At 43.3% G+C, this 17,748-nt stretch overlaps 1 protein-coding gene across 10 annotated transcripts in view; it reads left to right on the plus strand.

Annotated features, from left to right (window-relative positions):
• The window catches only part of AOPEP (aminopeptidase O (putative)), a 344,323-nt gene that overhangs the window by 253,777 nt on the left and 72,798 nt on the right, over positions 1–17,748 (plus strand). For 9 of the 10 annotated variants that reach the window (XR_015243503.1, XR_015243504.1, XR_015243505.1 and 6 more), the window contains exons 12-13: positions 14,546–14,608; positions 15,027–15,101. Coding sequence is in view for 5 of the 10 variants with exons in the window: in XM_086685158.1 (XP_086541284.1) it covers positions 14,546–14,608; positions 15,027–15,101 (138 nt within the window). In the remaining 5 variants the exon portion in view is untranslated. Of the gene's footprint in view, positions 1–14,545; positions 14,609–15,026; positions 15,102–17,588; positions 17,744–17,748 lie in introns of all 10 variants that reach the window. The other variant, XR_015243507.1, reaches the window with a different exon arrangement.

The raw sequence follows: 17,748 nt of genomic DNA on the forward strand, positions 1-17,748 counted from the left end.
GTGGGTATTTTCTAGAACCATAGCTTTGTAGGCTTGGGTTAGAGATCCACAAGTCCACGAAGCCCAGTCGTGCTGAGACCTGGTTATCAGAATCATCCAGGAAGCTGTTTAAAACTACGGACCCTGGACTCAGACCCTACCTAGTGAATGATGCTCTCCATAAGTAGGGCTGGGACCAACTGACAGAATCCATAATTAGGTCATATTCTGGAATGTATTGAATCAAAAGAAGTTTTCTTATTCACTGAGTATAATCTAAGCTCTTAGGATCCTTTAGTCTTACATTCCTCCTGGGCAATCCAATTATTTGGCAGTATGCTTCGGGTTTATTTGTTCAACCATTATGCCACGCATTGTGCTAGACAGTGGGCTTATGGAGCGGAAAGGACACAGCTCTGCTCATGAGCCCATGGCCCATGGGGGCATCTACAAACCAACCATTTTTTCCAGGTGTGCAAAAGGGTTAGGGTTAGGGTTAGGGGAATCAAAGAGGTTGACTTCTTTGCCACATTCAGCTAGGAGACTAAGTCCATTGGAAGACTGCATGCCTGGAGGCAGGAGACTCAGCTGTGCCCCACTGGGTCACAAGTCAGCCAGCTCATGTGCAAGGGAGCCAGTATGACTGGCCTCAAGGTATAAAGTCTGGTAGTCCATGTTTGGATCTACAGGTGTTACTTGTTTTTCCGGCTCATATATACTGTGTACCCATGAGAGAGATTCACCTAAGTAAGGACATCGAAGCAATCATAGTGATAACCACTTATCAGGACTTCATTGTAATGGTGCTTTATCTATTTCATAGAGAGGCATCTCTGGAAAGAAGGAGCAATGTAAACTCAAAGAATTAGCACAAAGATATCAGCTTTAGGTTGTAAACCTTTATGTCAATAGAAAAGCATTTGATTCTACTTTTGAAGAACTGCCCCTATTCTCTGTTTTATTAGCCTGAAGGCATATTCTTGTAGACTCTTTATCAAAGGCTGGTTATTCTGTATTTGCCTTGTACTCTTCCCACATCTGGGGAAAGCCCTGAGACCCAGTAGTGTGGTGACTTGTGCACTTGTTGCACACACACACACCCACACACACACAGGGCCCCTTGGCACTTTGACATTGCACAGCATTGTTGCACATACTGATGTTCAGCTCTGCATCCCATGCCTCTGGGCAGCGGCTCTGATGGTGGCCCTCCACGATGCTCACAGGGACTTCCGCCAGCACCTGCCGCCAGAGCACCTGCTGACAAGGAAAGCTATTAGGAACACTTGGCTGATTTTAGGCCACAGGCCTTTTTTTCCCCTTCTCTTTTGTGGAAAGACATTATGTCGTACGAAATAGGTGTATATTTACTATGCGCGTGGTATGTGCTTCTTGGGTGTGGCCTCTATTGCTTCCTGGTTAAATATTAGTCTTTTCTGGTGTTGCACAGCCTTCAGTCTGCTTTAGAATCCTAGACAGGAGCAAGTCTTGGTGAGGAGCTCATTTTTTCTCCTATGGGGGAGCTGCACCCCAGGAGTGGTGGCCTGATCTGCCCAAGCTGATAGCTCTTGTGGATGACAGTGCCACAGCTCAGCTCTAGGACCCTTAATCGTCTGTCCATCCAAGTAAGGTATTTTGTGTTTTTAGCAGGGTTACTTTTAATCCAAATCAGCTTGATCCCATCCTTGTCTTCAGTTTTACAAGACTTATGAAGAGATAACAAATGAATACAGCAGGGAGCTCTGAGCGGTGGTGATTTTTAATGTAATTAATGACTGCTCCTTTTCCTAAATCTGTTCTTTATTCTTTAGTGGGCAAAAATGTGCCTTGTGCATGCAGTAATATGAACCTTACTTTCCAGGGCTTTTCGTAAGTGTGTGCCATGGTGTATATACATCCTTCTTCCAATGGATGTTTCTAAATAGTAGCCCTGTGTATCTGACTGACTACTTTGCATGGGAAATTTATGGCTTTACGGCATTTTTTGGTGTGAAAAATAGGAGTGTGTGTAGAGATGAGTTTAGGTCTTTGCCTTTAGAAAGACATAGCTATTCCTCCCTTGAAATGGCAACTAAATTAGGTAATAAATATCAGGTCACCAAGATAACAAATGAGAAAAAGCAATTGGTCTAACAAAAATGTGTGCTTATGTACTTTCTAAAGCATTTAAGGGATGCATCCTTTATCTTCTTACTTGCATTCAAAAGCAAATTCCAACTAGAGTCCCTGGCTTTTGCTCTCATTTTGTCCCCTCCACTTCCCCAGAGCAGGAGAGCATTGGGGTGCACGGCCCGATGGTGACCCACCAGCAAGTGTATTGCAGGTCAGGATAATAGTTCGTGATTGTCAAACTTCCCAAATCCAAATACGTGTTTAAAACAGGACAGCATGTCACACACATATCTCTGTATGGCAGTTGTCTGTGATTTATTGGCACTTGGCAGTGGGTGTGTTCGGCTCATTCAACAGAAGACCCTGTCCTTCCAGGTCGGCCTTCCAGCTTGGGCCTTCACAGGCTCAGTGTTTCTGCTGCTGGTCCTATTTATAACTACCACCACCATATCTAAGTGGGGTCCAGACAATTTGATGCATAAAATGCAAGGCTGCATTATTTTGAGGTTAAGGAGCAGGAACAGAGGCTGGGTAGGAGAGGAGAGTCAGTTGTGTTGTATCCAATTTGCTGTTTTCACAAAGCACGCTGTAGTGAATTTTTGTTCTGCAAACTTAATCCTATATTGGATGCAGGAGGCAACTGATACATTAGATGCAGCTTTGCAAGCAGTCCTGTACTGCACTAAGCTGTGTGGCCTTGGGTGAACCACTTGCCTTCTCTGAGCCCTTCCTGCTTCTTTGGGGAATGGGGGGCACTGGCTTGGGTGAAGGCCAGAGCCACTTTTTTACTGTATGCTGTGCCCAGTACCTGGCTGAGCTGTGAGCTCCAGATGAGCCTGGTGGCCTCTGAGAGGAACAAAGTTGGGATTTGCTTTTCCTCTAAGCATCTTCCTTTCTTACCTGGGAATCTGTGGAATTGCCCTTAGTTTGGAGTGGTATTGGGAGAGTTTTCGTTATGTTTCCTCCTGAGTGGTGTTTTACAAAGGTATACTCTCAAGAAATCTCGTGTGTGTATTTCTTTGCTCTTCAGTTGGCGAATTGCTATTTGAAATGATTATTAGGAGAAATCATAGGTAATAATCAATCTGCAAGAGCGTTTAGGCTGGCTGATCATTGAAGAATAGGCATTTACTTCTATTGCAAATCAGTTATTCACAGACCTGTTTGGCCAGCAGGAAGTGAAAAAAAAATTTTTGCCAGGGTTGTCGATGTCTTGAAATGCCTGCAGATCAATAAAAGCTGCAGGTGAGTTTACCTTAGACAGAGGCAGCTATTATTTCTAGGACACATTTTGAGCCATAAAAATAAGTATTCACTTATGTCTGTTGTCCAGATGACCTTGGGGGGAAAAATGTCCAGTGAGTTCTGGGAGAGGAAGACATTGGGGCCAAATGGTCCAGAAGGAGCATCTCATTTTTTATGCTGCTTTTATATTTAAATCTGTAGATTATTTACCACTTTAAAAAATAAAACCAAGCAGAGCCAGTAATGAAATGTTTATGAGAAATTGCTACAGTGATCTCTGAGCTTGTAACAGAATGTTGCAATATTCCTTATATTGACAAAGTAGAACCTATTTGGCATTGAGGTATAACAAGAAATGATCAAACCCAGATGCTTTCCTAAAATTATATTTTCAGTGCATTTATATGTCTGTTACAAAGTGTGCTACATGCTAAAAATATTTTCCTTTGTAGGCTAAGGGAATTTCAAACCACATTGAGAGCTACATAGATCAGATGGTTTTTCTTAAAGAGCATTTAGGGCATCCTGGTTGTCATTAGTCCTGACCTTGCAATACGACATTATTTATGCCAGGAACCTTCACAATTCACTTCTTAATCTCAGCAACTTTATTGGCATGAAAATGCATGGAAGGGAGACCAGAGTCAATACATCAGACTTGGGGGCTAAGACTCCAGGGCAACAAGTGATAATAGGGTTGAACTGGAGAGAAAGGCCCTCACTCCCATGGCCTGTTTATGGGGAGAGGTTGTCTTCCGTGTTGGCAGCTCCTCTGGTCTTCATCTCCTTTGCTCTGTATTCTCTTCCTTTTTCCTCAGTTGTGTGTGCAGTCACTTTTCATATTCCTTGTGGCCAGGCAAAGATACATTCTCTGTAAGACTCTTCCTGGTTATACTTACTGGAAAGTTGGCTTCTCCAGAGTTCTTGCTGAGTTTCTCCTCCTCAGATTGTATTTCTTCATCGCTGTCGGTGATTTTGTGACTGAAAGATGTCTGCCTGAGTTTTGTATAAATGCATCTAGTGAATGAAAGTGTAAATGGGGGCGCCTGGGTGACTCAGTTGGTTAAGTGTCTGACTCTTGATTTCAGCTCAGGTAACGATCTCACGGTTTGTGAGGTGGAGCTGTGTGTCGGGCTATGTGCTAACAGTGCAGAGCCTGCTTGGGACTCTCCCTTCTCTCTCCACCCCTCCCCTGCTCACTTTCTCGCTCTCAAAATAAATAAGTAAATAAACATTAAAAAAAAAACCTGTAAATGGGTAAATCCAAGAACATGTAGGTTAGATAGCTCTGTGTAGAATTGTATTTATCAATTTAATCTTTCTCTCTTCTTAATTATTACATTAGCTTTAAATGCACGTAGCTACTATCAGGATTTTAGATGTTTTTGCATCTAACACCTGGTCATATTGGTACCTTCAGAGAACAATTTGGAAATATCAAATTTCATTTTACAATATTCTTAGAACAACAGTGGGCTTATTGTTTTTGAGAGAGATGGGACCAGAGACAGAATGATCCCCTTTATAATAAGGCACATGAGAAAGAGAACTTGCTTCCTCACGTCCACCAGTCCTTTGGGAAGGGACAGGCACTTGTTGGTTGTAGCTCAGCCGTGCCATATCACCGTAGGCCCCATCAGTGGCATCACATCTGTGCGGTGGTCAGGTGAGGCTTTGCATCATGATGTCACATCTCATTGATTTGATACCTTTGAAAGTTTACTTAAGTTCAGAATATCAGACATAAGGCCCAGGCTTTTGTTCTGGGGCTGGGGGGTGGGAGGAAGAGGAAGGGAATTAGCATCTACCGGCCCATCTTTGTGCCTCTTGCTTTATGGGCTATTTCATTTCATCCTCAGCTCTGCAAGACAGACAGCATAATCTCCTAGAGGTCATGTGACACGCCCGAGGTTACACAGCTTCTAGCTGGCAAGGATGGAGGTCGCTGAGGTCTAAATTCTGAACTGTATATTTCTTATTACACATGGCTTTGTTCAAAGATTGTTAAGCCACATTCATAAGACAGCACTTAAAAGCAACAACAGCATATCTAGTGGTATATTAGCCTGGTTTCCAATGCTCTTGGATCTCAGAGAGCAAGGCAGTGAGGTAAGAAATGTTCAGATGGAAGGCAAAACTAAAGCAGACCTCAGTATTTATGGTATAAATTGAAATCCATAATTGTAAAGACAGAAATGACCAGCAGATTGTTAGGTTTAAGAGAATCTAACATACGTAATATTAATATGAATATGAATTCCCTGGGTAGATTCTTAAATTCTGCATATTAGGTGCTTATGATGAGGCTAATAAAGCTTTAATGTTCTTTGTGGTTCTTTTTCATCTCTCCTACTACTGAGCACAAAAGCTGTGTTGTATGCAGAATGGCCGGGTTGATCCCTAGTAGAGAGAAGTTATGTTTGGTATCTAAAGAACAATGAGAGTTTGCTGCTTGGCTGATCAATGCTGGATCAAGTTCACATTCTCTGGCTCCTACTCTCCCACCTACACAGGCAGGGGGGTGGAAGCGGAGCAAAGGAGGGAGGCTGGGTCCTTTCTTCACTGAGAAAGAGATGTGAGCTTGGGCTTTCCTAATATGGACACAGCTGAGCCTGTGTAGCATTAAACATTGATTTAATCCACTGCTGGAGGAAACATCCTACAAAAAGTGAAGAGATTAGCAGCCAATTAATTCCGGCCCTTCCCGTTATTTTCCTGGAACACCTCTTCTATGGATCTAAATGTTTGGTGAACAAACAGTCTGGAAAATAGCTTTTTCTCATGTATTATTTATATTTGGGACAGCCATCCTACCCACCCTCCCATTGTGATGGATTTTACTTTCCTTACTCTGTGTGTGGTGTGTGTGTGTGTGTGTGTGTGTGTGTGTGTGTGTGTGTGTGTGTGTTCTTACTTCTGAACAGAGGTGGGATGATTTAGGCCCCTTGTGCTTGTTTGCAAATTGACTTCATTGGGTTCTCTTGGGAGGCCAGATGAGAGGCAAGCCAGTCTGAGTGCCAATGTTTTTAAAAATAGACATGCTGGGGCCCCAGACTCCCAATGCATAGCCTCCTTTAAAGGTACCATGAAGCACAAGGCACTCCCAGTGCAAATATTTACAGGTACCACACCCACTCCATCTTAGGGAATAACCAAAGGGACCTAGGCATGAGCATTTGCTTTTCAAGCTACTGAAATATTAACATATATGTTTATGCTTTTAAAAAATAGTAACTAATATCTTCTGTAAGGCTTGTTGCCAGAGTAGTTTTCCTATAGCATCATTGTAGTGTGTTTTTCTAAATAAGGAAGCCCATCTGGTAAGAGGATGGTGTCCAACACTAAGTAGGATCAACCTGGGTTGCTGCCTGTGCAGAACAGTAGCTTTTGCACATAACGAAGGGTCTTTTCCATTGGTTCACACTGACCCTTAATCACGGCCAGAAATCTTCCAAATGCAAGATATTTGTTTCCAGGGAATAGGTGGCAGCCATCGACATAATTAGAACATTGTCTACAGGGGATGAGTGGGGAAATAACCACCTCATATATACAGCTTTCCAGGTTCCCTGAAAGGCAAGGATCTATGCTGCTTTCACTCAGGATCCAGAATTGTATTAACTGCGAACCTGGAAAAAATTCTGAAAAGCCAAATACCCATCCATTCTGGCCTCCCTTCTGGTTAGTGTTGAGATCTTCCATTTCTTTTCAATCTTTTGTCTATGTGTGTACTTAACTAATCTTGCTGAGAAGTTCATCCCTATGTGTAAACTATAGGAAATGCTACGCTGGGTCAGGCTGACAGCATTGTGTCTGCTGACTACCCAGAGACTTATTGAAATAGAACTTAATAGATGGCTGTCCTCTGTGGCACTGACCTTGAAATTTAGATGTCTCCCAAACATCTGGAATTTCTTAATAGTAACTTGTTAGAGATAGGTCATCATTAAAATGATCTAAACCAGGGGTTCTCACCACTGGCAGTACAGTGGAATCACGGGGGAGGCATGGGGGTGGGGAAGGCTTTAAAAATGACTGATGCCAGGGTTCCACTCTCAGGATGTGAATTTAAGTGGTCTGGAGTGCCACCTGGGCATTTGGGGGTTGTAAACCCTCCTGGTGATTCTAAGAAGCAGTCAGGGGACCCACTGATCTAAAGCCACACCTAAATAACTTTATATTTCACCTGTGAAACTCTTTAAGGTCAAAGTGTCCGTGAATGTTAAGCTTCTGTAAAGAATTGCAGTCATACAGGTGCTGAAGGGGTATACAATATCTGTTTTCTGAAATGGCCGTTTCAATGGATTTTTATGGTATGGGATAATATTTTATGGGCTGTGTTTTGATCTGACGTTGATCAGATCCACATAATAAGCAACTATTTTAAAGTAAGACAGTCATGCTAGATGTTCCTTAAGCTCTCATGCTAGAGTAGAAAGAGTACTACATTTACAGCCAGGAGATCTAAGGGCCACACAGTATTAAGTACTAAATACAGGAAAATTTAGGGCACCTGGCTGGCTCAGTTGGTAGAGCATGTGATTCTTGATCTTGGAGTCGTAAGCTCGAGTCCCACGTTGGGTGTAGAGATTGCTTAAAAATAAAATCTTAAAAAAAAAAGATACAGGGGCACCTGGGTGGCTGAGTCAGTTAAGCGTCCAACTCGATCTCAGCTCAGGTCATGATCTCAGGGTTCATGAGATCAAGCCCCATGTTGGGCTCTGCACTGACAGCATGGAGCCTGCTTGGGATTCTCTCTCTCTCTCTCTCTCTCTCTCTCTCTCTCCCCCTCTCTCTCTCTCTGTCTCTCTCTCTCTCTGCCCCTCCCCTACTCTCTCTCTCTCTTACAAAATAAATAAACATGAAAAAAAAATTTTTTAAGGTCCAAAAATTCCCCAAGACTCAGTTTCTTCATCCTGAAAATGGGACTGTGTGGGAAACAAACAGAATGGCCTACATGTGGAAGCACTTTGCAAGCCTTACAAAATTGACCACCCTGGTTCTTTCTACCAGTTCTGAGGTTCCGTCATCTCTGATATACGTAGCAGTTCAGTACTTTTTGTGTCTTAAGGTCTCTTCTGTCCAGTTTCTAGCGATGTTGTATTCTTAGTTTTAACAGTCTAGAATTTGATAAATAACAACTGCACATCACACGTGTCTCTCGATTTTCACAACTCTCTAAGAAAGGAGGCTTAGACCTCACACGATGGATATCTGGCAGAGCCTGCATTCAAAGGCTGTCTGCCTGCTCCTTCTACCATGCCGTGTCACTGCCTGGTCACATGTGTGTCCTGAGGTGAGGGACCGTGTCTTACTCATCTCTGTGTTCACAATCTAGTGTTCTGTTTTGCAGTAGGCTCTCAGTACATTTGTTAAGTGACTAACCTGTCCATATGTCCAGTCTACATTCTTCTTCTGGAGGTCAGAGCTCATTTCCTCTGGTTTTGATATCAAAAAAGATAAAATGGTTGGTTAACATTTTTATAGTATTTCAGTGTGATGTCTGTATAGCATTGTATTTACTTTTGTTTTATATTTTAACAGTTTTTTCCCTTGAATTTTATGACTATAATCATACGTCCTTACCTTTTGTGCTTCACTTCTAAGTGTTTTTAATGGAGAGAAATATTAGAACCATAACATTTTTTCCAGACCCCCTTCCTCTCCCAGAAAAGAAAAAGAAAATTAAAGAAAGAAAAAATAAGCCAAGAATATTTTATTTATTCTTATTCCTCCTTGCCCAAAACGGAGTTAAGACAGCTTCCAAAGCAAAATACAACATGATAAAAATAAATTAAAATATTAAAAATGAAGCAATGTGAAAATAATGGCAAGAAAATAAGATGGGGCCAGGAATTAAATTAGCATACAGTATGCACTCCCTGCAGTTCCTGTGCTTGGTTTAGTGTAAGGTCACAGAATTTTCTAGAAGAGGGAAAAGGGATCAATTTGCAGTGTTCATGAGGTAAAACAAACCAGGTGCCTCAGTCCAGCTATTCCTGATGTTGATACCAGGGAGAAGTTTTTCCTGTGGGTCCTCTCAGAAAATTACTCTTTAATGTAATAAACAATCCTCTGAAACCATCCTTACGGTAAACATTGTGATGGATTTTATGGGGCTGTTTCTTATAATGCGCCTCAATAAAGGTTGATGGCTTCTTACCAGAACATAATGCGATAAAAGGAATTTCACAGAGCACCAGTAAGATGTAGTCCTGCGCCAGCTGTATGGTGGTCTGCTCTAATCCAAAAGGATCTTAGAGTATCTAGGGTAAGGGTTTGGGCAATCAGAAAAATCTGTAAACCTTCTGACAATTTATGTGTGTGGAGGAAGTGGGTAGGGGACCGTGTGTGTTGTAGGGGTATTTTTTTTCCTAGGGTGCCAACAGCTGATAGCTAATGCTTCAGATTCTCAGAGGGGATCTACCAATGCAAGAACCAAGCATGTTCCCTCAGGCACGTTCCATAAAAGTTTCTAACAGTTTGGGGTTATGATAGCTGAGAGGAAGAGGTTCTGTGAGCCCGTTCACTGCAGAACAAATGTGGGAAGAATTTCCTTTTTTGAAAACCATGCTTTATAAGGATTCCACTAAGAGGTCCATTGGGCAGGGCCAAAATCCTTGTGAGAGAGAATTAGGCATTCATTCTTACAGAGACACAAAATGGGCAATAATAGAAATTATAGCTTTTCTAAAATCAAACAAAAGATATCATAAAGGAATGCTACATTCTAAAATGGTAGAGCAAAGTTTAAAGCCATAGACATATGAGAACTTTGACCCCAATCAGGATTACTTCCTTGTTGTTATTTGCAACTTAAACTAGCCTTGATTTTATTTCCAGTTTTGTGTAGATGCTTACTTTTCCATTTACCCTCGATATATGTTGGCTATAGATCCCTTCTGAAACCAGCAAAAGCTTCTGGACCTCTCTACCTTGTTTGGTATTAAAAGGTCTCTTGACTTCTTACAGTAGATAGATTTCCTCTGCTGTGCCCAAGGGAGTGTAATTTGCCATCTGAGGCTGTTTGGACTAATTAAAGGGCTCCCCTTGTCTGCCCTTTCAGCCTTCTAGGTGACTAGGCAAGTGTGCTGCTGCTTCTCATTCCTCCGGACTATAGCTCATCATGAAACAGAAGCACATATCCATCCTAACAACACGACATTGATATCACTATCTTATTACAGTGAAAGGAGTCATTTCCTCTTAACAACAACAACAACAACAACAAAACCAAAACAAACAAACAAAAAAAAACAGAAAAAGGTTTTCTCTCCAAAAGTAGTCTCCAGCCACTAGATTAAGTAATGCTTTTATTCTAAAGCAATGGCATTTTCCTCAGCCTCTGAAATTGTTTTCAGCTATTATAAACTGCATTGACAAGAAAGTTTCTTAGAACAACTTCCTTTCAAAACTTGCGTCTCTACTAGACGAAACATTTTTCAAAACATAATTCAAATGGAAAACATCTGTTTTTAAAATATAGCTTTAAAGTGCTTTCACCACTTTCTTAAAGATAGTTATTAGACTATCCATCCCTGACTACAGAATTCCAATTTTTAAAAAGTGGTCTTCTTCCAGTTTCTCCACACCTTACCTTTGTCAGGGTCAGCCCATGAAGAAAGAGAGATTCAGGTGGGCAAAAGGAGAAATGTGTGGAAGTTATATTGAACACAAAAAAAGAATTAAAATTTTTCTAATAATATTTTCCCAATAATTTTGAAATATGTTACTGCTTTATTCCAAATTAAATTCAGCTGCTAGCACCATTTTAGAATATAATTTTTATGATTAATATTAGGGAATTAGGAATCTTTATTTCTCATTTCTATTTTTATTTGCTTTTTGCTTTTCTGTTTTTATTTTTTTAAGTCATTTTAGAAGTACCCTAGCAATGAACTGATGTCCATGGTCTTTCTCTTTAAAAAATGCACAATTTTGTGCTCTTTACAAAACAAGGTATTTTAGTGGAAAAACAAACAGGAGCTAATTAGAAAGATCTTCATCTTGAGACTCTTCCCCTTGAAATTTCATACGCTATTCATTTAGCCATTTGTTCCTATGTCTTCCACTCACTTACTTAACATATGTATTTCGTATCTACTATGTGCCAGCAGTGTTTTTATTGACTGGACAAAAATCAACAACAAAAGAGACAGTATCTCTTTCTTCCTGGACTTTATTTTTTTTTTTCTTCCTGGACTTTAAAGCCAGTTTGGGAGATAGACATTCAACAAATTAATAAAAAATAGCACTAATAGAATGTACAACACAGAGCGAGCCCTAATGTAAACCATGGGCTGTAGTTACTAATGATGGATCAAATATTGGTTCATGAATTGTAACATGCAGCACAGTAATGCAAGATGTTAGTAACAGAGAAAACTGTGTGTTATGTTGGCATATGAAAACTCTGCTTTCTGCATAAATTTTTCTGTTAAGTGCTCTAAAAAATAAAGTTTTAATTAAAAATAAAAAAAATTTAATAGCTCTAAAAGATAAGCAATTTAAAAGAAATAAACAGGATGCTATTAGAAGGAATAGCAGGGGTGACATAATTTGGATTGGGGAATAAGGAAAGACCTTTCTGGAGTTGTTGTTTAAGGTCAGAACTAGAGAATAAGTAGGAGCCAGCCAGGCAGAGAAGAGAAAGAAGTACATTCTTGGTGAAGCAAAGTGATATCATTTGAACTACCTTTGGAAATATTCTTCTGGCTTCTCCATGGAGGATGGATCATGGGTGTGGTCATGAGGGTGCATGAGTACAAAGGAGACAAGTTAGGAGGAACTTAGAATGGACCATAGCTTTTATCTACTTAAAGTAGTAGTAGAACAGAATGACTAGGATTCTTTCCTTTGCTCAGCTTAAGCCAGAAGCCATTAGGTTCTCCATGAGCCACAGGCTAGGAAGACAGAAGACTGTTAACTGGCAGCAAGATGGGGTTCCCAGGTCTCCATTCCTAAGATCTTTCCAGCAGCTCAGTGGGATTTTTAGAATGAGGAACAATCATGTGTGTGTGTGTGTGTGTGTGTGTGTGTGTGTGTGTGTGTGTGTGTATTTGAGACTACAATAAGATGAGAATTATAAGGGAAAACAAGCCTTCAAGTACTAACTATCCAGCTGTAATAATAGACTTTCATAGAAATCTGTGTCGGATTTAATTTTCAATAGTTATCCATTCCTGCTACTGGATTGTTGGAATTTATTTTGTTTTTTGTTTCTTTTAAGGCTACGTGTCAAAAAATTTTTGATAAGTCAACAAAAAGGATACTTAAGGAAGGTCCACTTTAGGCAGGGTGCTGTTTTAATACGTCAGTGTTGAACGATTTGTAGCAGAGTTCTTAGGGATAGTGAATTCCCAAGGAAAAAAATTCTAGTGAGTAAAGGGAAGTGTTTACCAGTATATAGATTTCTATTGATTCTGGAACTGTAATTAGCAGCGTGGAAGCTCAAATAGTTCAAGGTTTTGTTTCCATTTAAAATTAAGCAGCTCTGCATATACATAATCCACTTCATCATTTGTAACTTTTATCTGCCTATACGTGTACTGTGCACTGGAAATTTGCAAGACATTCACTATTTTTATGCATTTCTTTTACAGTGAAAATTTGTATATGATAGTTGTACATTACATAAGGATTCACTACCACTTTGAAAAATCTTTACCAAATGAGCACGCATTTCATAGTACTTAGCTAATAATGATACAAAATGGCTAATATGCCTATCTAACTCTATAGAGTGACTTTTTTTTTTCTTTGTATTCCTGGAAGCACAAACACTTAAGAATCCCCCATTTGAGCAGACCTGTTGTTTATTTTAGGACATATAAGTGCATCATCAATGTAATTTTAAGTAGTCCAGTTATGAATATGGGATGAAGGGATAAAATAAAGTTTTCCACTCTGATGTGTCCATTAAGAAGCTCCTCTTTGTGTAAAATACTCCGTGGCAAAGTTGCTTCTATTTAAAGTAGTGAGTTTGATCTTGGCTTTGATCTAAAGCTTTTGATCTTGAAAGAAGGATGGGGTAGCAATAAAGAGAGGGCAAGACAGATTTTCTTTAAAGAAATGCGATAAAGTTAAAGGGATGGTCAAGATCAACAAACAGAAATGCTACCCGACTCCTCTCCCCAAGCGCTCACCCCCATTCTGGTTCAGCCAACTTCTGATGCGGATAGGAAGAAAGTCTTTTGGGGATCGGCGGAAAAACTTGGGAGTATCGCAGACTTTTACAAACTAAGGGGAAACTTTCCCCTAATAAGGAATACAGAATGTCCCCCTTTAAATTCTCCCCCTGTCGCTGGCGGGGGTGGGGTGGAGGTGGGGTTCCATGGGCAGAGCGCGTGCGGTGCCTACTGCGCTTAACCGGAGCGTGTAGGCTCCGTCGAAGCGCGGGCGGTGCGCGGGGCTCGACTTTACGCGCTCCCGGTTTCTCCCTGGGGAGGTCACCTGCCACAGCCCCGGAGTCCGGAGGGGCCACTGAAAAATGTCTACTTAATGGCGTCTAATCCATTCCCGGAAAAAAAAAGTCCACTAGGAAAGTTCCTTTCCGCTCCGCATAGGCCATCTGGACACTTAGGTTTCTGACCGGAGAAGCGAGGTGGCCTGGCCGCGGGGGTGGGGGCCCTTCTCAAGCTAAGCCCTTTCTCCTGCGGCCGGGCCGCGCTCCGGCACGCTCAGCGGCTGAGAAACCCTTTCGCGGGTTCCCCGGAGCCCGCGGGGGTGGGGGCTGGAAAGGTAAGGCGTGCGCGCCCGGGTCGGTCCGCGCGTGGGAGGACGCGGGAGCGCGGGCGCGGGCGGGACTCGCGGAGAGGAAGAAAGACGTTCGCAAAGAGAACAATAAAATAGGGACGCGCCGGCGGGGGCGGGGGCGGGCGCGACCTGCGGGGAGGCCGGCCCGGCCGCCTATACCTTTAAGGCAGGCCCCGCCTCCGCCCCAGCGCCCGCCCTCCGCCCGCGCCGCCGCCCCGGCCCCGCGCCGCCCGCCGCCCGCGCTGCGCCTTAGGTGTTGCGGGCCCCGCGCGCCCGCTGCTCTCGAGCGGGCTGGCCGGGCGGCGGGCGCTGGGCGCGGGCGGCGGGGTCCCGGCTCTCACCCTCACCTTCCGCGGTCGAGGTAGTGGGTCACCGCGCCGAGTTGGTGGGGCGCGGGGGAGGGAGGCTGGGGCGGCTGCCGGGGTAAACTTGACTCTGTCCCCTTCCCCCGCAGCCGCTGCAGAGGGAACGCCAGGCCGGGGCGGAGTGCGGGCTTGCGCGGCAAGTGAGCGTCGAGGTGAGTGCGGGGGGCGCGCTCTCCGCGCTCCCCTCCCTCCTCTCCCTCCCTGGGGCGGTGGGTCCGGCGCCGCATCCCCGCCGCGGAGTCCCCGCGGCGCGATGCGCGACCGCGGTGGGTAAGATGGCCCCGTTCGGGGGGCTCCGGCGCGCACCGGCGCGGGGGCGGGCAGCCGGGCCCGTGACCGGAGGGAGCGGCCCGGGCGAAGGTCACGGCCTGGGTGCGTCGCACCCCCGCGCGCCTCCCGGGCCCCCGGCGCTGAGGCCGCCCAGCGGGCCCGGAAGGTGCCCGTGGCTTCCCCAGGTGAAGCGCAGGAAGGCTGCGTCGCGAGGCGGTCGATCGTTTCTTTCTCACGCCGAGGAAGGGCCCTGACGACCCGTCGTCCTGTTTAAAATGCTCTGTGGTTTTTGAACTTCAGGTCGAGAAATGGATTCGAATGAACCGGAGACCCCGAAAACGGAAGCGAAGGGAGACCGAAGAACTGTTTGAAAAGGTAGGGCCCCCGAGAGAGAGCACCGGGTGGAGTTCTTGAGAAAGCTCCCTGTCCGCCCCAGAGGACTTGGTCACAACAATAGAGTAGCGTTTTGTTTTTTTTTTTTTAAGTTTTAATTAAATTTACAGTAGGCTGTAAATTAACATGCATAGTTACACAGAAAAATTGGTTGACAGTGCTATTGATTATGGACGTACTATGTTGTCAGGAAGAGGATGACCCCGGATGGAGCTATGTTTCATGTCCATTAAATAGAGCAATGGGACATAAGCGGGTTCCGTTATTATGTTAGACCAGTAGTCGTTATTATGGCAGTTGTTAAGGTACTTCTAGACGGGCGGGGGCGGGGGGGGGCTTTCTGAATAAATTGCCCACAATATCGGGTTTCTCTGTTCGGTTGTGATAGACACAGCACACTCACTTAGCTTTGGGACTTTAAATTAGAGTAATCTTAAAAATGGAGGGAGACGATGGATTTCTTTTGAAACCCTAGGAGGGATTTTATTTACTGTAAAGCACATGAAAAACTTGTTTTTCTAAATTTAGAATTTCAATATGTTACTTTGCAGAAGTTTGGACTACCTATTTTCTCCTGAAATTATATTAAATTAAAACTTGATTTGTCATTGTAATAAATAGTATGAAATAAGGTAAGTATAGTCTGTTGTTTTCTGAGTGACTTTTATTGAAAGCTCTTAAAAGTGAATAACGTTTTCACAAATGTTATAGCAGATACAATTTTTGTTGCGCCTACTTAATTACTGTACTGTTTTTTGATTCTTGATAGCACCAGGGGATTAAAATAGATGTGTGTTGTTTTTCTGCTGCTAGAATGTATGATGAATCACTCCTGGTTCTGAAGCCAAGTTCTTGCTGATAGCATTGCTGCTGACTTCTGTGATGTGTTGCCTTAGTATGGGCATTGCAGCGTCCGAGAATGTGCACAAAGCACATCATAATGAAGGTGATCCCAGAGTTCCAGAGTGCATGTAAGGATACCAAGGCCAGCTTCTAAGAGAATGGGGAAAAGAACTGGCCTAGGATCCTGGTCATTTGTAGGGAGACATCCAGTGTGTGAAAAGTAGCACCCCAGCCCTAACCTTTTTAAACAGAGTCATATCTGTCAGTTCAGTTAAACAGTAATAGAAAAAGGTGTCATTTTGAAGAGACTTGAGTTTTCTGACCATACCTCGGCATGCTGTGGTAGGTTGTGTTTGTTTAACTTTCATGCTTTAGGTGTTTTAAAAAATGTAAGGTGATGAATCTGATCATAAAATGTCCAAAGAAGGGAAAAGTTTTATGGCTTGCTTAGTATTGCAAAAAAAAAATTTCCAGCTATGATTTTTTTAAGCCAAAAATAAGATTACTCAAGTAGACCGTATGCCAGGTGTGAATGAAGGGAAGCCGTTACCTTTGTGGATTACTAGGTACCATCACTCCCCAAATCTGAACTTGAAGTATTGTGACGCCTTCAGAGAATGAGAAGGGGGTGCTGAGGATTTCACCTACCAAGAAAATGGGGTTCTTTGCTGAGCCTTCTCGGCTCCGTAGAGGCTGTGTATTAGAGCTTATGGGCAAGGTGCACGTTTGACTTTTCTTAGAAAACGTGGGCAACAGTTTTAAAGAGGATACGAAAATGAAGTAGGTTGAGATCAACACACTGAACTTCACTTCAAAGAATGAAGCTGAAAGCTGAAGCTTTGAGGGAGGAGGTAGAGAGGTCAGAAGATGGGAGATTTCAGAGTTGTATCAGAGAATATTAATTATCAGCGTGTCCAGTCTTTCTTCCTGGCTCTGCGAGGCAGCCGAGCCCTTTGCCCACTGTTTTGCCTGTGTTACAGCCAGGAGAGGGTTTGGAGCTCCCTGAGGCAAAGCCTGCGATATTTTCAAGGGCAAGGTGAAATGGAGTGCGATCAGTGACCAAGGGCATCAGAGCAAGTTCTGAAAGGCACAGAGGCCACCCTGCAGCTGGAAGCCAGGGTGCCGTCCCCTGATTGCCCGAGTGTCTATTCTGAAGTACAGATCAAATTCTGTGTGGTAATGAGTATTTAAACCGAGGTCATGTGTTAACCTTTTGCTACGATTTGAACCTGTTAGTAGGAATCTCAGTAGTTAACTCTCTGTTGAGTTTAGTAAGTGTTTTTAAATGTCTGCCACGCGACAAGTAGAGGCACGTTAGCCAGTTTCTCCTTTTTCCTGCATCCACTGTCTATTTCTACAACATTCAAGTAACACTGTGGTATTTTCAGCTTTTATTCATTTTATATTACTGTAAAATATGAAAACGAGTGGTAGTCATTTTTGGTAGGCATAATTTTCAGTCTACCCATCGCTTTTATTTGCCTACTTTGTTTTCTTTGCCCCGTCTCTCCCCCACGCCGCCCTTCCTCCATCCCCCAAGTCTGTATTTACATCTTCCAGGCTCACGTGGGACTCAGCCCAGATCTGACTGAACTTGGTTAACTAGTCTGTGTTTTACTGTGCTAGGGTCGGAACATTTCTCCTGCAGTGTTTACTGACTTGTGGAGAGCAGAGTCTCCTGACCTGCCCGCGGAAGGAAAACCGAGCAGCAGTGCGAGGCCACAGTCTGGAAGCGGGCAGCGGGCGAGGAATTATAGGTGGCGAATGTAATCTTACAGGAGGTATT

This window comes from Puma concolor, chromosome D4, assembly GCF_028749965.1.
Source record: "Puma concolor isolate L17-30 chromosome D4, mPumCon1.1.hap2, whole genome shotgun sequence".
Classification (NCBI taxonomy): Eukaryota; Metazoa; Chordata; class Mammalia; order Carnivora; family Felidae; genus Puma; species Puma concolor.